General features: G+C 39.0%; 2 protein-coding genes across 3 annotated transcripts in view; one reads left to right on the top strand and one right to left on the bottom strand.

Moving 5' to 3' along the window:
- Positions 1–133: 133 nt before the first annotated feature.
- Cops2 (COP9 signalosome subunit 2) lies at positions 134–25,647 on the bottom strand. Of its 2 annotated transcripts, none has more exons than XM_048332809.1 (13): positions 25,404–25,647; positions 17,060–17,173; positions 15,505–15,582; positions 13,389–13,514; positions 11,611–11,721; positions 11,410–11,487; positions 9,626–9,800; positions 9,013–9,191; positions 8,832–8,884; positions 5,113–5,210; positions 2,904–2,986; positions 1,731–1,789; positions 134–884 (listed from the first exon to the last, which is right to left on the bottom strand). In XM_048332809.1, the coding sequence occupies exons 1-13, from the start codon at positions 25,455–25,457 to the stop codon at positions 740–742; spliced, it is 1,353 nt and encodes a 450-aa protein (XP_048188766.1). In that variant the 5' UTR covers positions 25,458–25,647; the 3' UTR covers positions 134–739. The 2 variants fall into 2 exon arrangements, with proteins under 2 accessions (XP_048188766.1, XP_048188767.1); XM_048332810.1 differs by having other exon boundaries at positions 11,611–11,700; positions 25,404–25,646.
- The window catches only part of Galk2 (galactokinase 2), an 85,377-nt gene continuing 84,707 nt past the window's right edge, over positions 25,205–25,874 (top strand). Inside the window, exon 1 of the mRNA XM_048332804.1 lies at positions 25,205–25,406. Coding sequence (XP_048188761.1) covers positions 25,219–25,406 — 188 coding nt within the window. The 5' untranslated portion in view covers positions 25,205–25,218. The remainder of the gene's footprint in view (positions 25,407–25,874) is intronic.

The following is a 25,874-nucleotide window of genomic DNA, read 5'->3' as shown; positions in this document are numbered from 1 at the left end:
TGAAAGCAAATAACCAGCTTATTTGCTTCCAGACTTTGTATCATTAACTGAAGATAAAATTTCAAATTTCTAAGGTACTAAAAACACAAAACAAACAACCCCAAAAGTAATAAAAACACATCAAGAACCAAACTACAATTTCTGAGCTGCACTGTTTATTTTGCTGCTTGAAACCTAAGTGACAGTATGCCACTGTAATTATGGGGTTTCATCTAAACCTTTACTACACTGCAGGTACAGAAATATACGGACACATTTTTTGGAGAATTGACATTTTGCAAAATGCAGCAAACATTTTCATTTATACATGAGAAAAGGAAGTGTTCAAAAGGGTATGCATTTCAAGTTATTGCAGGTTATTTGTGAGAGAATTTCTGCAGGTAAAACATGTTTAAATTTAACCAACAGTAGCGTGTCAGTGTACTTAAAATCATGACAAACATCTTCTCTCTGGTCATGTTGCCCAGGACAAATTACTATGATGTTGTGTGTTTAGGGCAAGATGTCAGTACAGCATAAATCCCATGGTATTTTGGTTTTCTTCTGGAGATTAAAGCTGTTTTTCTTGGGATAAATGCAGCAGCAAAACACAAACCAGTTGATCAAAAAAGCACTTCTGCCATAACTCCAACAATTTTCAGGACACATCAACCGACAGTAGTTTTGCCTTTCCCAGTTCTCTTAAGGATTACATCTCTGCACTGTTGTCTTAAGCACGTCTGTAAAAGCTTGTTCTCTGTTAGGCCAGTTTACTGACTACAGCCTGGTTGAGGGAATTTAGTTGGTTGGTCCATTTATCTAGTGCAGTATACCGTGCACCACCTCTCTTCTGATGATCCAGTTCAAGGAGTTGGTTGACTTGATCAATTCGGCCATGAATAGTGCTAGAAATAAATAGATACATTTGCACAAAGCATGACTCCTGAACGTTTCACAAAATATTCACATTATCAGTAAATGCAGAAGAAAAACCTGCTGCCTACGTTAAATGAGTGAACTTAGAGTGAGTCAGAGCATTTACTAGCTTCTTCAAACTAGCAGGAAAGCAGGCTTCACCTCCCTCTCACCAGTTATACTAAAAGGATCTTTGGATATACTTATCTGCTTAATCAAGGGCAAATGGTATCAGTGAAACTTTCAGTAACGTACCACTTTTAAGGAAAAAAATAATTTCCTGTTTCGTACTATATACTCTCTAGGCTTAAAAACATAAAATTACTATTCATTGATAATTATGTCACTGTATATAGGTCACATATGAAATGAAAACTCGTTCTGAAAAGACATGGAACTTTATGAGATCCTATGTTCAAGGTATCAACTAATCAAAAATGTCCACACAAAGCCGAGCACTGGTGACTTACATCTATAATCCTAGCTACTCAGGGGAAATCTGTGGACTGAAGGTCAAAGCCAGCCTGGGCAGGAAAGTCCATGAGTGTCTATTTCCAATTCACTACCAGAAATCCCAAAGTGGAGCTGTGGCTCAAGTGGTAGAGTGCTAGCCTTGAGCAAAAAAGCTTAGGGGCAATGCCTAGGCCTTGAGTACAAGCTCCATGAACAACAAAAACAAAAACAAAACAACAACAAAAATCCATACATACAAATATCTCTTCTAATAGAAAATATAGGTACAGAAAAATCAACAATTCAACTGCTACCTCTGTCATCCTTATTCAAGAGGTATGGTCCTAAACATCCTGCGATTTAAGAAGTTCTAGAGTACTCACTTATCCAATATGCACTGCACCAGCAAGCTTTCCACGTCAGCTACATCTATGTTCAACTCCTAAAGAAAAGATTCATTAACATTTTAAAAGACGTCAACATCTTATACAATCATTCTGATTTTAAATTCATTTTTTCTATTTTCAGATTTGACTTCCACTCCTCCCCCCATACTGGTGAACCTGTACCTCAGACATGCTAGGCATGTGCTTGCCTATGGAGCTAACTCCTAGGTATAGAGTTATTTTTCAATATATCCTCTAAAATATAGATCTGGTAAAGATCTGATGATAAGGATCAAACTCAGGAACTTGCACGTGCTATGCTAGGTAAGTATTCAACTGATGACCTACAACCAGAATCTTAATTCTGTATTTTTTTGAAAAAGCATTTTTTTTTTTTTGGTACCAGTCCTGGGATTTGAAAGCCCAAGGCTGGTGCTCTACCACGTGAGCCATAGATCCACTTCTGGCTTTTTTGGTAGTTAGTTGGAGTCTCATGGACTTTCCTGCCCAGGCTGGCTTGGAACCATGATCTTCAGGCCTGTAAGCCACTGGGACACAGCTTCTTCGTCCTTTCCCCCCCCCCCCCCCGCCTTTTCCTTTTTTTGGCCTGTTTTGGGACTTGAACTCAGGGCCTGGGTGCTCTCCCTGAGCCTCTTTAATGCTCAAGGTTAGTTAGTATTCTACCACTTGAGTCATAGCAGCACTTCCAGCTTTTTCTAAATAATTTATTGGAGATAAAAGAGTCTCACAGACTTTCCTGACCAGGCTGGCTTTGAACCAAGATCTTCAGATCTCAGCCTCCTGAGTAGCTAGGATTACAAACAGGCGTGAGCCACCAGTACCCGGCTCCCAGCTTTGAAACATATTCTTCCTTCAATTTTATAGTGGTTTAGGTGAGTCTTCATCTATGATATCTTTTAGCCACTACTGTTATAGCTGAGGCTAGAGAGAACTTTAGAAATGCAGCAATTTGATCTTTTTTGGATATAAAGTTAAAAGACCTTTTCCTCTAACTCAATTTATACCCACACTAATAACAAAACAGATAAATTACACTAAATTGAAAAATAGATATAACACCTCCAATTCAGAGTCACTCTTTGGAAAAGGAATAGAGTACATTTATAAGTATAAATAATAAACATCATTAGAACCCATGAATACAAGTACCTTAGAAATAAAGGGAATATGTATTCTCGTGTAAGGCTTAATTAATTTTATGAGCACTTGTGTTCTGATGTTTCGCAAAAGTTCTGAAAGACAAAAATATATTTGTATATAATTGCTTGTAAATCTTCATGAATCACGTACTTCTAAGCCTTATTAATTTAGAATATAGTAGGTCTTCTCAAAATGTATCTTTGTGCTTTTTGAAGCCTCACAAGTTTTTAGATCTAAATACCTGGGTCCAATGAATACACGGTATGACTACTTCCTCTCCCACAACGCTTGTCCCACCCACGTTCTGCTTATGTAAACTCCACTACAACGTCCTCCATCCTTCTCAATGTGATTCCATGGCCCATCATACCCTTAACAGGGTCTCTGCAGAAGCCAAGTTCCCTGCCCTATGTCAGCCAAATACATTTCATACATTTTTTTAAATTCCCTAATTTCTTCACATACTTTAAAAATTTAAAACTGAAGTTCATGGATAATGTTTCTACATTTGTCTACACCTACAAAGTAAACTACCATTCCAGACTCGTTAAAGAATTCTCTTTTTGCAGTACTGGGTCTGAACTTACGGCCTTGGGAGAGAGGCTTGCTTGGTAATAAGCAAGCAGGTACTCTATCCCTTCACAGTCATGCCCTTGGCATTTTTTTTTTTCCTTTTTGCATTAGTTATTTTTGGGAAAAGGTCTTGAATTTATGCCCAGGCTGATCTGGATCTTCCTATTTATTTACATTTCCCATGTGCTTGAGATAGATAGCAGGGGTATGTTCCACACCTAGCTGTAAGTTAGGATAGGGTCTCGCTCATTTTTTGCATGAGCTAGCCTAGAATTTGGGTTCTCCCAATCTTTATTCCCCAAAGAGCTGGGATTATAAGTGTGAGCCACTAGTGGTTGGCTTAAAATTTTTCTCTATTGTTATTTTTCTTATTTTGATTACACTGGGGTTTGAACTCAGGGTCTTATGCTTTGAGGCAGGCACTCTACTACTTGAGCCACACTGCTAGCTCTACTTGTTTTAAGAAACGACAACTAGGTTCCTTCAAAACAAAGTTATGTTATACCTGTTCTTAGCCTACTCACTTCTGGCCTACCAAGTGACATTATGAAGGTTTATAACCATTTTTAGAGTAAGAATAAACCTAAATAATTTAGTCATTAAAACAATGTGACAATTGAAGGAAACAACAGGCGTTACTTCTGAACTATTCTTCAAAATTTTCTGATGCACCTGGAACTTTAAATGAACAGTTCCAAAAGGTCATTTAAAAATTTCCAAAGAGGGGCTGGGGATATGGCCTAGTGGCAAGAGTGCTTGTCTCGTATACATGAGGCCCTGGGTTCAATTCCCCAGCACCACATATATAGAAAATGGCCAGAAGTGGCACTGTGGCTCAAGTGGTAGAGTGCTAGCCTTGAGCGGGAAGAAGCCAGGGACAGTGCTCAGGCCCTGAGTCCAAGCCCAGGACTGGCCAAAACATAAATAAATAAATAAATAATCCCCAAAGAGGGGCTGGGAATATGGCCTAGTGGCAAGAGAGCTTGCCTCATATACAGGAAGCCCTAGGTTCAATTCCTCAGTACTACATATATAGAAAACGGCCACAAGCTGCGCTGTGGCTCAAGTGGCAGAATGTTAGCCTTGAGCAAAAAGAAGACAGGAACAGTGCTCAGGCTCTGAGTTCACAGCCCAAGACTGGCCAAAAACAAAAAAAATAAATAAATAAAATAAAAATAAATTAAAAATCTCCAAAGAGCTACATAATAGGGTGATTGCACTCAAGCTACACGTGGCCTCAAAATGAAGAGATGGTTTTTGTCTGGCAATTAAGTATAAGTTATTAAAAATCTCATTCAGTTACAAGCATGAAGACCTGCAATGTGACCTTGCTTTTTGTGTAGTTAACACACCTAACCATTAGTTATTGATAGCAGAATATTCTGAAAGCTTTTTGACAAATCATTTTAAAAATAACTTCTAATTTACGGAAAACTAACTTGCAATAATACCTAATTTAGAATGAGAAAGATAAAGTATAAAAGACCACCTCTAACAAAAAAATCATCGAAGAACTTGACTATAACTAAAATGAAATTGGCTATTGAGTTTTTTAAAGCAGCTTTGTATACCATAACAGCATTTCGAGGCATTTCTGTTGTTTGCATTAACAGAAACAGAATTCCAGTTATCAGAAGAAGCATACCTTCAATGTGTTCTCTTATGAAAGGGTCATCCATGATGTTGCTATGATTTGTTTTCAGAATCTTTTCAAATTCAGTGATGTCATTATTCTGATAGGCACTAATAAGGAAAAAAAGTAAATTTTGTCAAATATGAATTCTTACGTTAAATCATAATCTAGAGCCTTTCTCAATTTTTATACTTAAGAGTCTAAATTGTTACTTAAACCATCGAAATCAGGAACACACACACACACACACACACACACACACACACACACACACACACACACACACTCTTGTGCTTAAAAACCAAAACCAGCCAGCTTCCAGGTAGGAGATGCACTCAATGGTAGCATATGCTTAGCATGCACAAGGCCCTAGAGATTCAAATCTCTAGCACTCCCACCCCTCACTCAATTTCCTTTTTAATACTTTAATTTTTTTTCAAAAAGAATAAATACATCTCCTTCTGAGTTATGGACTATATTTATATACAGCTATTGTAAAAAAAATTAAAAAATATATTAGTTCTGTTAAAAGTTGACAATGCAACATTTAGTAACTATTCAATGATGTTGTTTTCAAGTTAAATTATTCCTTTGATTCCTAATCACTCTTAAATGTAAGAAACCACTACTACTACTACTACTCTATGAAGGAGTTTGGTGTTATCTTTAAATAGAAAAAATATATCCTCTCTAAAGATTATTCCTCAGTTTTATCTTCTAGAAAGCTACCAGCAATTGTCAAAACTTTTCAAAAGAAACATTTTGATTGTCCAAACTCTCTGGCTATAGAGCAGAGACCCTAGGTGCAACACCAGTGGTGGATAACGAATGAGTGCACACCGAGAGCAGTGGACCCCTGCTGCAGCGGGCCAAAGGCTGAACTGTGCGCGCATTGGCTCTGGGGATCTGGCGTCTCCTCTCACAGTAATTCTGTAAGGCACTAGGGGACTGCTAAGGGTGCTGAGAAGGAAGAAGCCAACCTTCTGGATATGGCACCACTGTCTGCTTTATATGTAAGACATATCCTCAACATTCTGCACGCCTCTGCTGTGCTTCCATCTGTTGGGTCGCAATGTAACTTCGTGTTAGGGACAGGTGATTCAAGTGCTCCAACAGGAATTAGTTTCCTCTAGTCTGCTGGCAACTGACTAGGAAGATAAAATTAGGAAGCATTACTTTCTTACCTACTCCAAACACATTACTGTAATCTACTAAGGAGGATATATTCAAGTACTGAAAACATTTGCACATATGTTATCTTATATTTGCATACATATATTGTAAATGTGAGATAGTTTCTCGTTACTTGCTCTTGTTCTTTTTTTTCCTCCTTTCATTAATCTTACACAAAATGGAGGACTACCGTGGGCCACTAGTTAGGGTACACATTTTATAACTTTTAAGTTTCTGAGTTCACTGACAGAAATTTTGCTAGGGCAGAGAGATATAAAATATAAATGTAGTTATCACAACTTTTCAAAGAGTTGGTTGATAAATGAGCTCTTCAATCCATGTTAATGCATGTAACCAATGCAATTTTTATAAAATGATAATATCTAGGGATAAATTTTTCTTAATATTGCTCTTTAGCAATGTACTGTTGTAAAGTAGTTTCAAGTTACACAGAATGTTTAAAAAGGGTTTTGGGGTTTTTTTTTTTGGCCATTCCTGGGCCTTTGACTCAGGGCCTGAGCACCATCCCTGGCTTCTTCCCGCTCAAGGCTAGCACTCTGCCACTTGAGCCACAGCGCCGCTTCTGGCCGTTTTCTGTATATGTGGTGCTGGAGAATCGAACCTAGGGCCTCGTGTATCCGAGGCAGGCACTCTTGCCACTAGGCTATATCCCCAGCCCCGTTTTGGGGTTTTTTAACCTGCTTGCCAGGTTCCTCTACCACTTGAACCACGTCCCAGGTAGTTTTTGCCTTTAGGCATTTTTAGAATGCAGTCTCATCTTTATGCCTGAGCCAAGATCCCATTTATACTTTCTTTGTAACTAGGATGACAGGTAGCTAGGTCCATGCCCAGCTTCTATTGGTTGAGATGGGGGTCTCATGAGCTTTTTGCCCAGGCTGGCCTCAAACTGTGATCCTTCCAATATCTGTCTTCCAAGTATCTGGGATTATAGGTGTGAGCCACCTCATCTGGCTTAAAAATCATTCTGAAGTTAATTTCCAACCAGATCAATTCAGTTAATGTGGCCAGGTGGAAGATAAACTGCCTGAAATTAAGATGGAAAAGTGCCCTTTCATAACTAAAATCAACCTGATTTCAATAAATGTGTATTAAAGTAGATTAAAGAGGCAAATGGAAAAAAAACTGATGTTGTAACATGGCAATTTAGGGTTCTAAATCCTCCAAACATTCCCAGTTCCCTTAAAAATCCTTACTTCTTATGGCTAAAATTAAGGTTTCTTTTTTTTGTGTGTGTGTGCCAGTCCTAGGGCTTGAATTCAAAGCCTGGGTGTTGTCCCTGAGGCTAGCCCTCTACCACTTGAGCCACAGTTCCAGTTCTGTTTTGTTGTTGTTAGAGTGGTTTATTGGAGATAAGAGTCTCACAGACTTTCTGCTTGGGCTATCTTTGAACCTCAATCCTCAGATCTCCGTTTCCTAAGTAATTAGGATTATAGGTGTCAGCCATCAGTGCTTGGCTAAAATGAACATTTCTTAAAAACAAGCCTAGTTACTTGTAGAAGCTGTAGCCAAATAAAAACAAAATAAATAAGGATATTTCAAAAAGGAACTAATATCATGAAAGAAACTATTTTCTCCCAGCATATAAAGCTTATACATAATTTACAGAATTTATTTTAATGGTAAAAGGCCAATTTATCTAGATATAGCTGCAAAAGACCCTGTGTGATTGTCCTCATGAAAGCATTGCAGCTTTGGAAAACTTAGCTACACAACCACAAGAAAGACTTGAAGCAACTTTAGGAGGCGTCTTCCACTTCTCCACAAAGCTCAGAGAAGCCTAGAGTACCATTTATTCCTAGCTGAGTGGAAGGTTTCTCTTGTTGATTTTTTTTTTTGGCCAGTCCTGGGCCTTGGACTCAGGGCCTGAGCACTGTTCCCTGGCTTCTTTTTGTTCAAGGCTAGCACTCTGCTACCTGAGCCACAGCGCCCCTTCTGGCCGTTTTTCCATATATGTGGTGCTGGGGAACGGAGAGCTTCACGTGTAGGAGGCAAGCACTCTTGCCACTAGGCCATATTCCCAGCCCTCTCTTGTTGATTTCTGTTGCAGAAATAGGGCTGCCCTTCTAAGCCTTTTGCTTAGTTTGACCTTTAAAAATTATATTTAAGAGTAACTGCTTAGGGGTAACTACCCTTTCATTCACATCTTTCTCCACAAAAATATTCATGCCCAGTTTGACTCTTTACTTCCTTCCTTATGCTCCATCTCAAAAACTACACAGAGAGAACACTTTTAAATGGTATTTTCACATCTTGCCTCTGAGAAAGTACATGAGTAAAAAAATATGCACATTTGGCTTTTTCTTACTAAAGATTTCTGACTTGAACCAATAAACCAAACGGATAACTTACAAAATTTTATCACTAACAGAAACAGAATAAATGGTTCTAGACGATAAAATTTCATGAATTTTAATGTCTTGCAAAAATTTTAAGAAGAGCAAATACTGAACATGAACTGAATTTTAAAGTTTCTTTTTTCCTCTCTCCTTATTAACTGCTTTAAAGAAATTTACCTTAACTGAAATATAAAATCTTACCTTACTAAATTCGTCATTGCTAGAATTTCTGGATCATTTTTGTACGGCTTGGCCTAAACACAGTAAAGAAGAAATACAAAACAAAACACAAAAAAACTAATTACGTACATGTACAAAAAGAATCCCATTTTTCCCCCTACAAAAGATAGCTGGTAGCAGAAATTAACAAAACTACACACACCTCCTGTGAATCAAATGGATTTATTCCAGATTTCATAAGCATATTTGCGAGGACCAGATACTTTAAGCAAGTAGTTCGTCTTGGACTTCCTGATTCATCATAATTCTTGAAGGCTTCAAAAAAGTCAGTGTGTGCCTTTTCAAATTCCCCTTCTCTCAAGTGCATTTTGCCCCCACATTCTATTAAAAATAAAACATGAGAGTAAAAGAACATTTTCAGTTTTATGAAGATCAAATGCAAACAATTTCATTGGCTTTCAGACTTTTAATTCTAGAACCTGAATAGTCCCAAGGGTATACAATTGAATTCCTCATGAAACATCAGCCAAACAACCATTTGCAAATCTCTACCTTCAGTTGCAACAGAACAGAACCCACTGTGACTGGACTTCTGTTAATGACAGTACAAAAAAATGTAATTTATCAGAAGTCCTATCTTTCATAAGGCAAGAACCCACCCTAATTCTTCCAAAGGTTAGATCATTTCATTGACTTTAATGCTACATCACTTTATTTTTGGCATAGGAAGAAAAAAAAGACTTCCAATCAGTCAGTCACACACAATAACTGATAGCGCCCTGTATGACAGCACATTCTCTCCAAATCAAACTTGCCTCTGATGACTCCCATGATCAGCGGATGAGGGATGGCAGACTTGATGTGAAGTGACTGTTCATAGAGTGCTTTCAGTTTTTTGTTATTTTTCTGTGCTGTGTACATCTGAATTTCCAGAGCATATATTTCTAATAACTGTGTACCTTTTTTCAGGTCATCTTCTCCATCATCAGTCTAGGAAAACAAATACTTAAGGTAAGATAGAATTCAAACAACCCTTATTTAGTTGACTTAGTCAGGAAATCTTCCAGCTATAACCACTGATGATGAACAAGTACTACACGTTTTATTTGGGAACTAGTACACCCCAAATACCACTTGCAGTGGCAAAATGAAACTCTCACATCTTCTTTACTTCCTAGTTACTGAACAAGAAAAAAGTGGCCAAAGTGAGTAGCCTAACTGGTAAAGTGTTTGCCTAACAAGGATGAAGTACTGCAAACAAACAAAAAAAAAAAACAAGTGGCGTGTGTGTGTGTGTTATGTATAAATGTTTTGATGTTTATATGAAACTGCTTTAGGTCCACCTAGTCAATTAAGAAGTACTTCCAGAGTGTCCTATGGGGAAATACGAAGGAAGATAGAGTTGCAATCTCCAACTGTTCAAGGAATCTCAAAGGTGGTGACTTTTGAGTTCACCTTACATAGTCTACAGTAAGATGTCCATAAATATCAAACACTTACACAAGATAAACAAAAATATACTGTTCTATTGAGTTGCACACCTTTAAATTTGGGTTTATTCACTAAAAATTCATACTCAGAGTGAAATGTATGATATGACAAAAAGGTCTGTACATCACCTCTATAACAATAAAACAATTTTTAAGAAAAAAAGTAAATCCATGTTATCATGTACTTGTCTCAACATAATTCCACCAAATGACTATATATGATAGTGCTATTTATAATGTTTTTTTAAATCTTCATCAGTAATGCTATTTGATGAAGATAAAAAACAAAGTATAAAATGAGAGCCAGTAAAAAATTTAGCATTGTGTAGTCCTGACCATCTCGTTCATAAAATTAATTGAAATTAAAACTCACTCTGCCACAGTTGCTACAGTTCATATGCTTGACAGCTATGTGCACCCAGCACTACCATAGTGGATTAACAGGGGCATAGAACATTTCTAGTATCCTGAAGGTCTAGTGTAGTAGACAGCAGTGCTTCAGGATTCATAGATTGTCAGCAGGAACATTTCTGTATGGTATAATATTTGTGCCTTATATTCTTTTTTTGGCCAGTCCTGGGGCTTGGACTCAGGGCCTGAGCACTGTCCCTAGCTTCTTGCTCAAGGCTAGCACTCTACCACTTGAGCCACAGCGCCACTTCTGGCCTTTTCTGTTTATTTGGTGCTGAGGAAATCGAACTCAGGGCTTCATGCATACGAGGTGAGCACACCACCGCTAAGCCATACTCACAGCCCTGTGCCTTATATTCTTGAGGTGAATACCAAAATACCAATTACAAGTAATCTGTTTGTTTATTGATGCCTGTACTTCAGTCTACAAATGATAAGAACTGAAATTTGTATTGACAAGAAGAAATGCATAAATTAGATTAACATCGTTTTTACTTTTGCTCGTTTCTTTGGAGAAAAGGCATTCTTATATAGGCCATACCTTCAGCCTCAAATTAGTATGTTTAGAACCTATTTCCTAAATTGTACTTGTGGGATGGATGTCTAAACAAAAATGTCCCTAATATATTTTGAATACAATTATGTCACATTTTTTTATCATTAAAAAATGTTAAGAAAAAAAAACAAAACAATGCTACCTGGCAGGACTGATGTAACTGTCGTAAAATTTTTTGAAGCTTTCCATATTCTTCTCGTTCTAAATATAATTTGCCAAGCTGTAAAAAAAAAAGCAACTCATTAAAATAAAAATACTTAATAGAAGTGTTATTATCTAGGAAAGATTACTAAGGACACCCACCCACTCTTCAAAAACAAAAAAATGTAATTGCAATTGTTACCTTTGTGTTTGTTTTAAACCACAATCTATCATTCTTAGCATCTTTCAAAGCTTCCAGTGTTGTTTCATAGAATTCCTGCAGTAAATCCATCTGACATAAAAAATCAGAATTCTATAATTGTAAACAGCAAATTTGTACCTGTTAATAAAGTTAATTTGAACAAACTAAAAGTGCATCTTTGAACTTTAATATACATAGGACACATTATTTGTATCTTATCAAATGTCTTCTAAAGTCCAAAAATAATGACCAAATTTAAAAAATTAGCTAAGTGCCAAGATCTATTTATGCTATAATGCTTTAATAGTAAAGGTATGTGCTTCACAGTTAGTAACTCATCTATGTTGACAGAGGTACGTGATGCATTTGGACAACAGCTAATCATGTGTATTTTATCTGCCAAACCCTATCTGGTACCTACTAATAGCAAACACTAAGCAAACTGATAGAGAAACAGTAAGTTCCTTCTCTCAAAATTCTTCTCTTCTTAAAATGTGACATTTAACTGGATTCTTTAGGTCTAAAGTAACTGGTAAACTTTGAAACTGGCAGGAAAAACACGTTTAGGACAATTTGGCTGTGGTTAATCAATACTAATTCACCAATCTCGGTGTGATTCCCTGCAACGTGATTATAAGCTTCTTAGCTCATCTTCCTCTCACTACTGCTGGCTCTGCCTTTGAGTAGTTGGATCTCTAGGTCTCTGCTTAGCAGGATCAAACAGTGCAGGAAAGTTGGATACTTTCACAAAAAAGTTACCTACTTACTTCTAATTACTGATGGGTAAGTCAGAGTGCCACCCATCCCTATCTATTCTTAGTTTCAAAAGGCTTATTCACAGAAGCTTTAAAGTGACTTAATTTCTATCCCCCAACACTTAGCAAAACATTTACAGTTTACTATATAAAAAAAAGTTTTGATGCGATTTGTCTGTATGACTTGGAAAATATTTTTCCACTTAAGAAGAGTTCTACAATATATAACTAAATTCAATGATTAATGTAATTAAGGGTTAACGTTCTGACAAAACACACCAATTTAACCTGGAGGCTGTCATGAACATCTGTAATCCTAGCACTGGGAGGTAGAAGGACTTCAGTTTTTCGGTTTTCTGTTTTTGTCAGTCACAGGGCTTGAACTCAGGGCCTGGGTGCTGTCCCTGAGGTTCTTTGGTTCAACTAGCCATCTATCACTCTGAGCCACAGCATCACTTCTGGTTTTCTGATGGTTAATTGGAGGTAAGAGTCTTATGGCTTTTGCTGCCCAGGCTGGCTTCAAACCCCACTTCTCAGATCTCAGCCTCCCAAGTAGCTAGGATTACAGGCGTGAGCCATTGGTGCCCAGCTGACCTGAGGTTTTAAATCTCCCAAAGCTAGCAAAATTGGTGACTGAATTTGTTACAAGGAAGTATGAGAGATAGGGGTGCAGCTCAGTTAGGGATGCCTAACATTCAAGAAGCCCTGGGTTCAATTACCACCACCACCACCACCACTACCACTTAACACAAGTACTATAAGTCTATCAAGGTTGTTTTGCCAACTATTTTAGTACCTGAAAACATTTAAAGAGACAAGGTGCAGTTATTACCTTTTAATGTTACATAACTAGTATTACACAATCAAGAGACAGTTTATACTATTTTTGACAACTATTTTTTAGTAACTAGTATAATTGCGTTAGTACAACCTCTAGGGCTTTTCTTCTTTTAAGAACACAGCCTTACTACAAATGAAAAAAAAACCAAACAAAACAACTGATAGGAAAAAAATTCGTCTAACCTGTTTAGAAGTAGAGATATAATCAAGAATAGAATTAATGGATTTTTCAGAGTAATTTCTTGTGACTGCACTTCGAATATAGGTCAATAGCTGTTTATATCTATTCATCATTTCTGGAAAGTTTGTCTGTAGGAAAGAAAAATCTATTGTTAGACACATAATTTAAATAATAAATAGTATATAACAGTACCTACCCAATTGAAATATGGTTTATGTAATTCATAAATGCTTTTATATATAACAGGAATACTATTTTACCTTAAATTTGAAATTACTCAGATATACAAGCGAAATTTAGGAATTTAGCCTATGAAACAAATCTAACTCACATTTGTAATTTACAAAATTCAGACATTCTTCCTTATTGCACAACACATCTATTTAAATTATAGCCTTTGTGAAGCTGAGGTGGTAAAACAGAACTCGAGGCCAGCCTGTACTACATGAGACCCTGCCTCAAAAATATGAAGAGAAAGAAAGAAGAAAAAAAAAGCTAAGCAATGGTTGTTTATGCCTATAATTATAGTTATTCAGGAGGCTGAGATCTGAGGATTGTAATTCGAAGTCAGCCTGACTCTTATTTCCAATTAACTACCAAAAAGCTGTGGCTCAATTGGTAGAACTCTAACCTTGGGCAAAAAAGCTTAGGTACAGTGCCCAGGTGGAGTTCAAGTCCCAGGATTGGAAGGAAGGAAGGGAGGAAGGAAGTCTTCCTACCCAAGGTCCTACTCAACAGTAGATACAGTTCATATGGTTATCCCTTGTATTTATATACTACTGGATTATTCCAAGAATCATAAAAGGTCAGAAATAAAAAGACTACTAGTGTAATGTCCAGCACTAAGTATCTAGGGGGAAGTTTACTTATGTAAGTAACTATGTAAATCAATTTAGGAGTCTAACCTAGATCCAGTCCCCATAATCTCCAACTGCTATTAGTCTTTTTATTGAGTTAGCTTCTTTTAATCAGGAGATGAAGCACTGACAAGTATAAATGCTTTTTTTCTTTGACTAACTGGACACATGTAGTTATTAAGGTAAGGAATAAATACATGATATACTATTTACTTGTATCAAATTACTTTTTTTTTTTGCCAGTCCTGGGCCTTGGACTCAGGGCCTGAGCACTGTCCCTGGTTTCTTTTTGCTCTTGAGCCACAGCGCCACTTCTGGCCATTTTCTATATATGTGGTGCTGGGGAATCGAACCCAGGGCTTCATGTATACGAGGCGAACACTTTACCACTAGGCCATATTTCTAGCCCCTCAAATTACTTTTGATTACGTTTTACAAGGATCACTCTGCTACCTATAGAGATTGGACTGTAGAAGAGCAAGGACAGAAGTAAGGAGGCCATGTAAGAAGCTACTACAATAAAGAAGGCGATATATGTTAGCTTGGACCACAGTGGAAACACTAAATATTCGTCAGATACTGGGTGTATTCTGATGATATATGCCAATGAATTATTTGTTGGGTAAGACACAACAAAATAACTGTAGTTTTTGGTCCTAGATACTGGACAGGAATGGTTTGTAATATATAGAATCTTAGGAATAGGGCTTGGTTTAAATACAAGGCAGTGAGTTATCAAAAAGCTACTTTATAATAATGCAGCCAAACACTGTGTACACACCTAGAGAATAAGTTTTCTTTTTTTTTCTTTAAAAAAGATCTAAAAATTTAATTACATGGTTATATCATTTTATGTTATCTAGAATATTATGTGGTCCTTCACATAAAATTTGAATTTGGCTTTAATCTTAATGTTTTCCATATTTATTTTTTTAGTTCTTAAATTTAAAATTTGATATATATATGCATGCAAACACCCCCCCCCCCACCAAATAAATGTATGTTGATCAGGCAAGAATGAATAGACACAAACATATTGTCTAGAATAAGCTTTCTTAACAAACAACTTTTGTATCCTATGCAGAATCTTAAGAGTAATATTACTGCGGTCAAAACTTTTGAGAAGCAGACTACTTAAACCTGACACATACCAACAGAACTATTAGAGAAGTTAGATATAATGGCATTTTTGTTGTAATGAGATGTTCACCTACAGAATATACTCATTATTAGTTTTCATTCCCCTTAAAACGAATCTTACCAACTTGAAGTTAATCTTAATCATTTGTTTCAGTGCTTTAAATCCCCATTCTCCTTTTTCACCTTCAAGTTCCAAAACCTAAAGAAGGGAAGAAATTTTTAGTCTAAATACTAATACTATGACATTCAATGTGATAGTTTTGAATTAACTTTTCATCATATTCATGAAAACAATTTTCTTAAGAATCACATCATTTCTCACTATCACTTCTAAAAGGATTAAAAGACAAGTCCTGAGACTTACTAGTGGATAACTGAGCTTATTTTTAATTTTTTTTTCATCAAAAGACTAACAATGGTTTCTTGATTACACAGACTCAGAAGTACTCCCTCTTCCCCAACAAAACCCTTTGTTAAGAACAAAGGTTTATATGCTTATCTGAACTGGGGAAGGGAAAGAAAAATGAAGGAGGGTATAACAAATATGACAAGAAATGTACCCACTACCTTATTATGAAACTATACCCTCTCTGTACATCACCTTATCAATAAAATTTAATTAAAAAAAAAGAACAACCCAAGTGTATCAGAAGTCAAGGAATCTATGTAATTTGTCCCTCGAAGAGTAAGATGGAGTGATAATGTCTATGGACCATTATACAGGCTCTCTTGCAATATGCTTTTCCAGGACAACTCAGTTTCACAGAAAGCTTCACTGGAAAAACAATCTGTACCCTTTTATTTTATTTTTAGCCATGCAAGCCATGATTCACATATTAAGCCCCAGTTTTTGCTGCTTTTTTTTTTTTTTTGCCAGTCCTGGGCCTTGGACTCAGGGCCTGAGCACTGCCCCGGCTTCTTTTTGCTCAAGGCTAGCACTATGCCACTTGAGCCACAGCTCCACTTCTGGCCTTTTCTATATATGTGGGGCTGAGGAATCGAACCCAGGGTTTCATGTATACAAGGCAAGCACTCTTGCCACCAGGCCATATTCCCAGCCCCTCGCCATCTTTTTTTTTTTTTTTTTTTTGGCCAGTCTTGGGACTTAAACTCAAGAGCCTGGGCACTGTCCCTGAGCTGCTTTTGCTCAAGGCTAGCACTATAGCACTTGAGCCATAGATCCACTTCTGGCTTTTTTGGTGCTTAATTAGAGATAAGAATCTCCAGGGCTTTCCTGCTTGGGCTGGCTTTGAACTGTGATCCTAAAATCTCAGCCTCCTTCGTAGGCATAAGCCACTGGTGGCTGGCTCCAAATCTCTTTTAAATATATGCTTGAGGTATTTAAGGCAATCTCATTTTACAAGATTATCAATATGTATTCAAAACCCATTTCTGAGAAAAATCACTTTGGACTTCATTTCATATAATACATCAAAAAACTTTTAAGACAAGTTAAGCAGTGGTGGCTTACACTTAGAACCCTAGGAACCTAGGAACTCAGGAGGTTGAGATCTGGGGATGGAGGTTCAAAGTCAGTCTGGGAAGGAAAGTCTTCAAAACTCCCATCTCCATTTAACCCTCAAAAATGCCAGAATGGAGGCATAGCTCAAGTGAAAGATCATAAAATCTGAGGAAAAAAGCCCCCCCAAGACAGATTCAATTGGAAAAATATAAACCTTTTGGAAGCTGCTTAATGCGGCTTTGGGGTCATCTTCTTTTAATGCTTTGGAATTATAGTATTGATTTTCCAAATCCACATTTGGTTCCGAGTTACTATCTTCAGAATATTCCTGTGTAGAAACAAAAAGATATCAACTGTAGCTCAAAAACACACCAAAACAAGATGAACTTTTCAATAACCAAACTGGCTTTGTGTTGTGCGCCCTCTGGAGGATAATTATTTCCTCACGTGAGGACATGAGTGTCACTGGGTCTCACAGACTGAAGACTTCAAATTCCCTGGAAAATCCCCGGGAACACTTAAGGCCATGCTCAAATTCTGAAGTATGAATACTTCATAATCACTCACTCACTTAGACGCCTGTTAATGTAGATACCGTTGAAAAGGTAATTCACAGACAAACCAACTGTGTAGCTCAGTTGACTGAATGAAGCCTGACAGTGATGGGTTTGAAGATGGAATGTGAAAAGTAAGTGGAAATTTGCTTCCCAGACGAAACAGGAGACATTAAAGAGGACTGTACCCACCAGAATTGCATAAACAATGGGAGAGATTGAGGAAGTAAGAGCAGTTCTACTGTTGGAATAAAGCCTTACAGATTCTTCCATTAAAATAAAGCTCAAGGGCTGGGAATATGGCCTAGTGGCAAGAGTGCTTGCCTCCTACACATGGAGCTCTCGGTTCGATTCCCCAGCACCACATATATGGAAAACAGCCAGAAGGGGCGCTGTGGCTCAGGTGGCAGAGTGCTAGCTTTGAGCGGGAAGAAGCCAGGGGATAGTGCTCAGGCCCTGAGCCCAAGGCCCAGGACTGGCCAAAAAATAAATAAAAATAAAGCTCAAACCACCCTTTCTCCTTCCTCTGTGGCTACATCTTCCCCTGTGAAGCAACTTGGATCTCTCCAAACTCTTTTTTTTGGTCATGGGCTTGAACTCAGGACCTGAGAGCTCTCTCTAAGCTTTTTTGCTGAAGGCTGGCACTCTAACCACTTTGAGCCACAGCCCACCACTTCTGGTGTCCGGGCAGGTTAGTTAGAGATAACAATCTCAGGGACTTTCCTGACTGGGCTGGCTTTGAACAACCATCCTCAGATCTCAAGTCTCCCAAGTAGCTAGGATTACAGGTGTAAGCCATTGGTGCCTGGTGTCCACAAACTCTAAACTACCTTTCAGGTCTCCTTTTCAAGCTTTGAGTTCCAATCTTCTCATAGTAACCAGCCAGAATTATCTTTACATGTAAATTCTCTTAGTCCTCTCCTTCAAATGGCCTCCCACTGCTCTATAGCCCAACTCCAATGTTTAGCCTTGTCTATCAAGTGCTCCCCTAGTTCACTTTGTGGCAGCCATGCTGGCCTTATTGCACAAGTAGCAAGACCCCCCTTCCTACATGGACATGTTATGCCAACCTCTTTCCACTGCTATCTCCTCATCTGGTCCACTAAGACATAGTTCAGACCTCAGCTTCTGTGCCCTCTTCCTTCCCTAAGGAAGACTTGGGATAAACAATCATAGCTATAAAACCCATTCTATTCTTTTGGAAGTCAGTTCTTTGATATGTCTAATTAGCTTGGAACATTTCTAAACACTTACATTTAAAATAAATTGTGGAGTTAAAAAAAAAAGAAATGCATAGTCCTCTGTACATCACCCTTATAATAACATTTTTATTTGGTCTGTTGTACAGTTTGAACTCAGGGCCTGGGCACTGTCCCTAAGCTGTTTTGCTCAAGTCTAGTACTCTGCCACTTTGAGCCACAGCGCCATTTCAGGTTTTCTGGTGGCTAATTGGAAATAAGAGTCTCAGACACTTTCCTTCCCAGGGCTGGCTTCGAACTATGATCCTCAGATCTCAGTCTTCTTAGTAGGTAGGATTACAGGCATGAGCCACCAGTGCCCAGCTATAGTAACAATTAAAAAATTAAACATTTTTTGAAAGAAAAGAACAAAAACAAAAACCAACCACCTCATAGAAGCAGGGCACTGATAAGTCATGCCTGTAATCTTAGGTTCTCAGGAGGCTGAGATCTGAGGATTGAGGTTGGAAGCCAGCCCAGGCAGACAAATCTGAGACTCTTATCTCCAATTAACAAGCCAAGAGTCTCACTGGAGGTGTAGCCCAAGTGGCAGAGCACCTGCTCTGAGCATATAAACCATGTGAAAATGTGAGACTCAAGACCTACAAGGGGCAAACAAAACAAACCAGTGACCATCATCAAGAGTCAATCCAGTTCTCAACATTTTGTGAATGTATTCTTTTGTTCTGATATATAATTAATTGTAGGCAATGTTTAATATTTTTGCATAGTTATCATTAAACTATTAAGTAATGTTACTGCTAAATGTGTAAATACACGAGAATTACCACAACTGATGTACCAACTGACATAACTATGTTCATGTGGATTGAACAGAACTTAAAGCTCAATGAGTTGAATCATCATCTCAGGTTGCACACAACAGCCAACTACCCTTCAGTTGTTACAGTGGTCTTACCCCTTTCTTTTTTTAGTGGTGTGAAGGTTTGAACTCAAGGCCTCCTGCTGAGCCATGCTTTAGTTCTTTTTTTTTTTTGCACTGATTATTTCTGAGAGTGCATCTCAATTTTTGTCCAAGTATGTGCCTGGATTACAATTACTATTTGCCTACTGTAGGCTTCCAGGGTACAGATGCAATGATAGGTGGGTGCACCATGCTAGCTTTAGCTTCTCTCCATTGAGAGGGAGTCTCATGACCTTTGTCTGCCTGGGCTGGCCTGAAACTGGTATTCTCCCAATCTCAGCCTCTCAAGTAGTTAGGATTGTGTGAGCCACAGCACCTGGACCTGACATCGCTAATTTTTTAAACAGATGATATTTCTTAAAGTCTTGAGAAATATCATTTAGACAATCTTATTTTTTCATTTTTCACTCAAGTCTAGAACTCTACCACTTGAGCCTCACTTCCAATTCTATCTTTTTGTTGGTTATTTGGAAATAAAGGTCTCTCAGATTTGTCTTCCAGGGCTGGTTTCCAACCTTGATCATCAGATCTCAGCCTCTGACAAGCATGAGTCATAGGTGTCCATCATACTTTTATTCTTTATACTTAAAAAGCATAATTGGGGGGGGTACAAAAACAGGCTTGCTGTGGTGGTGGGTATTAGTGGGAGGGAATGGGCTAAGAAGGGTGAATGAAGATAATTATAGTTGAAGTAGATTGTTTTCAAGTATGGAAAGAATACTGAAAACTGTTGAAATCATTTTAGGAAGGGGGAAAGGTGAGTTATAAAGGGAGTGCAATTGGCATAAATGTATATATGTGTTGAAATGCCACAAGGATATTCTACTCTACAAAACTAATGTATGCTCATTCCATCATCTGTAATAGCCATGTTGTGCTTAATAATGAGTATTATTATGAAAAAACTGTCATTAGACAATTTCCTCATTGCATAAACATCATAAAATATATTTGCACAAAGCTAGCTAGCATAGCTGGGGCTACAGCCATGCACATAAATGTAGGGGATGCGTCTTACATGCCTGCTAATTTTATGTGGTTCATCACCCAAACATCATTATGTAAATACATATGCCCCAGCAATTAAGTATTGAGAACACAAATGCAAGTTAAATTCTTTCCCTCAACTCACCCAGGATCTAAGAAATAGATCTGCAATGTCATAGAAATAGGTACTGTGGTGTTGTAATACATGACAAGCAATACACAGAGACACATGCCAAGTACAAGGATAACTAAAAAAAAAAGGAACAACCAACTACTCAAGAGTTAAAGGAGGGAATAAAGCCTAGTGGCAAGAGTGCTTGCCTTGTATACGTGAAGCCCTGGGTTCAATTCCTCAGCACCACATATACAGTAAAAGCCAGAAGTGGTGCTGTGGCTCAAGTGGTAGAGTGCTAGCCTTGAGCAAAAAGAAGCCAGGAACAGTGCTCAGGCCCTGAGTTCAAGCAAGCCTCCCCCCCCGGGGGGGGGGTGGCGGAAAGAGTTAAAGGAAAGAAATGAATCAGGTATAAAAAGTATGAGTAGACCAGGCACTGGTGGGTCATACCTGTAATCCCAGCTACTCAGGAGGCTGAGATCTGAAGATTGTGGCTTGAAGCCAGCCCAGGAAGAAAAGTCATTGAGACTCTTATTTTCAATAAACTACTCAGAAGTCCTGTTGTGGCTCATTGGTAGAGTGCTAGCCTTGAGCACAAAGTGGGACAGTGCATAGGTCTTGAATTCAAGCCCCAGGACCAGCAAAGAAAGAAAAGAAGAAAGAAAAGAAGGGAGGGAGAGAAAATAGATTAGGAGTCGTTACAAGAAAGGACAGCTGAAATAATAACAATAATAATGATGATGATGATCCAGACAAAGCAACCCATGTCTGGATATGAAAATAGAGGCTTGATATCAAGTAGTAGAAGGGAATGGACTATAAATACAAGATTTTAAGTGATACTAGGGATGCAAAATTAAAGAGACACATTACCTATAATAACTTCCAATGACTTGGTGACACAGGTGCCATTATCCCAATAGGGAATACAGAAAAAAACATGGAATAAATACTAACAAACTGAATTCACTTATGTCAAATGAGATAGCCACTGATAAGTTTATGTAAAGTTTCTATAAAAAAAACACTGAAATTTTAATCAATATAAGATTGCTTTCAAAAGCAAAAACTTCCAGCAATATATGTAAATTGGACAAGCTCTTGGACATTGTAAAAGGGATTTTAAAACCTTAAAGTACAGTAATAGTTGCAGGATATTTATGTAACTTACGCCCTACTATCTCCCACCCACAGCAATCTGTCAGCCATCTACACTATCCAAATCTATTCTGATTCCTCCAGATGTGCTACTTAATTTAAATTTTCTGCTTTGGCATAATCTGTACTTTTTGCTAAGAATTCCTCAACAACTATCCCTCTGAAAAAAACCTTCCTACTTTTAAGTTTAAATCAACTCTTGACTTGCCAATGCAGGCCTAAGAAGTATGTTTTAGGACAACAAGACTCATTATTTACAATGCTTTTTTGAACTTGACCATGGCTAGACAGTTTTATCAGATATGAGGCACACTAGAGCCATGCCCCGTTACCCTTAAGTACTAAACAGGAGTCTTAATTGGTTATTTGTGTTATAAATCAAAACGATCTCTTACTTATTATGAGCGTTCAGTCTTCAAATGGAATTTCTCAAGGAGAGACATGAACGTCATTAAACCTGGGCTACAGTTCTGACTCTCCCATGAATTGATCTCTTGTATTTAGGTCCATCACTCACTTTCAACGCTTTAGTTTCTTTTCAGTCAAGTTTGGGGCTTTCCTGTAGGAAGCTTCTGATTCCCATGCAGGCCCAGGCACTCATTTTTATTTTCTCACTTCAAAAGGTTGTAAGGGGGCTGCAAATGAACACATCTAGCGAAGTGACCAGTACTTCTTGATCAGTCATCACTTTCTATCATTCTCCCCCATATTTTTGAATGTAATGTACAATCATAAATTCACTTTGTTTTGTACTTGTAACTCACAGTTACAGAAGTTACTCAAACCCCAATTCAAGTAACCATGAAAAAAAGCTTCTTTATCTTATTACTTAGGCTGGTTCGTATGCTCAAAATGAAATAACTTACTGCTTAAATTTATCTTTTTAATTAACACGTTAGAGATGTCTCTCATCATTTAATTTTAGCTATCTTTGAATCTTTTTAATTTCATTACAGAAGGTACACTTAGACAATGCAACAGACTTCGTGATAATTCCTTAAACTTACATTTTTCTTTGAAGCAGTAGTTTAAAGCAGGAAAATTATTCCAATAATATTGACATGAATTGCAGTCATATTTCTTGAATTCTCAAGAGAAGTAACTTTATTGGTATCAGGTGTTTCTAACCTAAAACTGTATTGCCCGGCCTCATGATCCACTTTAATTACCAAGTCCGACTCAATATAATTTTCAACTATAGTTGCAACTACAAGAAAAGGTCAAGACTGAAAACAGGCCAAATTCTTATCACCAGAGAGTCAGATAGAATAGGGTACAGTCATACAATCTATGTATCAGTAGAAAAAGTATGCCCTGCTAAGCATCACTGGCTCATGTCTATAATCCTAATTACTCAAGAAGATCTGAGGATGGAGGTCTGAAGCAACCTGGAAGGAAAAAGCTAGGAGACTCCAACTCCAATTAGCCAGCAAAATGCTGAACAAGAGGGGTGGCTCCAGTGGTAGAGTTCCAGCCATGAGCAAGAAAGCCCAGCAAAAACCTTTGTTCAAGACAAAGTATAGACATACACCACACATACACACATGCGCACACACACGTGTGTGTGCACACAACAGCCCAGCATTTTGCTGGTTATTTTAGGGATGGAGCCTCAAAGAGTTTTCTGCCCAGGCTGGCTTCAAATAAACATCTTCCAGATCTCAGCCTTCTCCAGCAATAATTATAGGTGTGAACCACTGGTACTCAGCATAAGAAATTCTTTTAGCAGTATGGAAGCATGCAATGACAACTACCTACCCTCTTAATTCTTTTCTAAAAAAAAAAAAAAAACACTGAAGGAAACTGACTACCAAGAAAAAAAATTACTAAAAACATTTTTGTCACCCAAACTTTCAACTCTTAGATGGAGTGTGACAGTTCCCATTATTTGACACATGATTAGGAATCCTAAATGTGAGAGTCAGGTAAGGGGGAGAATTATTTAATAGAATGTTTGAAAAAGAAAAAAGGAGAGGATTTCACTTAATTTTGTAGTAGTGCAAAATCTTTTCTGCTGTTACGATTTTTTTGGAAAAAAGTTAAAACTACATGTTTAGCATGATGTTTAACTAAAAATGAAGAGTACAATATCATTTCCACTGCCATTTCTACATTACATTTTCAATTATCATCTTCAAGCTAATCATAGTCCTAATAGCCCATGTGTTTGACCAGTAGTTAAGACAAACCAGAAACCACTATTTCTCTATACTAAGTTATACACTAACTCAAAACAGTATCTTGACAACATTTCTTTAAATAAAAAAAAGAGCCAGGCCTCCCAAGGCATTTACTTCACTATTTTATCCTAATGTAGAATCCCATAATATGCAAGAACCAAACAAAATACTATTAATAGAAAACTGATGCTAACTTCTGGGTCAAGATAATTTTTTGTACTTCCCACACAGTGGTGTGTGTGTGTGTGTGTATCTGATCAACGGCTAAATTTGTTTTAAAACCTGTGAATTAATTCACAAATCCCGAATCTTCAAGAGGAAAAAAGAAAAGATCACCAATCAACCAAATATTCCTTTTATGCCGTTGATATCTTAAACTTTCAAAACCGATGAACACTTTCTCAAATCAAGGAAGAAAAAAAGCCCTTCCCCAAACAAAACGCACACAACTCCTTGGTTTGATCCCCACCCCCACCCCACCCCAAAACCCATCAACAATAGCAAAACACAAATCCTCCTCCCAGCTTTTTCTCTTCAAAGAACCAAACAAGTAGTTCAACTACTCCCCCCCCCCCCCCCAAACCCTTCAGCTTTGCTGTTTTTTTTTTTTTTCTTTTTGCTCTCAACTCTCCATTGCACCTTTGGCTTCCACCAAAACCCAGCCTGCACGACCAGCTGAGGGAAAGCTGTTTCCAGGAGAAGCACAGGGTAGCATTTCCCAGTCAGGCCTGGGGGTGGGGGTGGGCAGGGGGGTGGGAGGCAGAGCAAGTATTCACCACTTCACCTCTCTTTTCCCCGTCCCCCCCCCCAACCCACTCCAATGTTCAGACACTTCTCCCAGAATTTCACACCCGCTTTTAGTCTTAATCATCAGAGGGGAGGGTGGGGGGGAAGCACAGCAAAACTAACTGGGCCCCGTGAAAGAGGAAAGCCAGCCCGGGCCTAAAGCTCTCTCCCTCCCCTGCACGGCCCTCGAGGCGGCTCGCGCGGTGGGGGGGGGGAGGGGGGGAGGAGGAGGAGGAAGGAAGGGCGGGGGGGGGAGGAGAAGGCGGAGGGTGGGTGGGGGGGAAGGGGAACCCGACCCAACCTGAAGGTTCAGGGGCGTCCGTGTAACCCCAGGACGCGCTCCGACGTGGAGGGCAAGGCCGGAGACACCCCTCACCCCCGTACCCCTACCCCGACCTCCCCGATACCTCCTGGGCCCTCCCCTCCCCCCACGATGGAGAAGCCGGGCCCGGGCCCCGAGCGGGGAGGGGGAGGAGGTAAACCCGTCCTGTCACTGCACGGAAGGGGGGAAGGGGGAAGCGACCCGTGCTCGACGAGAAGAAGCCCGAGCGGCCACGGCCTCGGCCCCGACCGCCAGACACCATCGCCGACCCCCGAGTTCCGCTCCCGGCGCCTCACCAGGTCGTAGTCCTCCTCGTCGTCGCACATGAAATCATCCTCCATGTCAGACATCTTGGCTGGGAGGGGGAGGGGAGGAGAGGAGGCGAGCAGGAGGGGTGGACGGGGGGTGGGGAGGGAGGAGAAATAGGAGACAACCTCCTCCCACAATGCTCCGCGGCGGCGGAGCCGCGTCGCTCCCAACTCCTCTCCCACTCGCTCTCCCCTCCTTCTCTTTCTCTCTCTCCCCCTCTCTCTCTCTCTCTCTCTTTCTCTCTCTACCGCTCGCTCGCTCGCTCGCTCTGTTTTTCCACCCCCCACCCCTCCCCTCCCTCCGTCCCCGACGCTCTTAAAATGGGGAGCTGAACTTCCCACCCGGAACTAATAAGCCCCACCTCCGGAAGATTCGCGCCGGCGTCCAAAGGGAGGTGCACTCCCCCCGCCACTTCCGGTGGGGCGGTTGGTGCCTTAGCAACCAGACATAGCAACTGG

Source organism: Perognathus longimembris, chromosome 23 (genome assembly GCF_023159225.1).
Source record: "Perognathus longimembris pacificus isolate PPM17 chromosome 23, ASM2315922v1, whole genome shotgun sequence".
In the NCBI taxonomy this organism is placed as follows: Eukaryota; Metazoa; Chordata; class Mammalia; order Rodentia; family Heteromyidae; genus Perognathus; species Perognathus longimembris.
The sequence above is the reverse complement of the archived record's forward strand: the minus strand, read 5'-3'. Positions and strand labels throughout refer to the sequence as shown.

What these genes read in the sequence shown, in the direction of transcription:
- Cops2 (XM_048332809.1), bottom strand. Translation starts at nt 25,457, where the DNA reads ATGTCTGACATGGAGGATGATTTCATGTGCGACGACGAGGAGGACTAC. An exon ending in ATATCTCTACTTCTAAACAG is followed by an intron (nt 11,722 to 13,388) that starts GTTAGACGAATT and finishes TTACAATTATAG; the next exon opens with AATTCTGATTTTTTATGTCA. An exon ending in ATCCATTTGATTCACAGGAG is followed by an intron (nt 8,885 to 9,012) that starts GTGTGTGTAGTT and finishes TACTGTGTTTAG; the next exon opens with GCCAAGCCGTACAAAAATGA.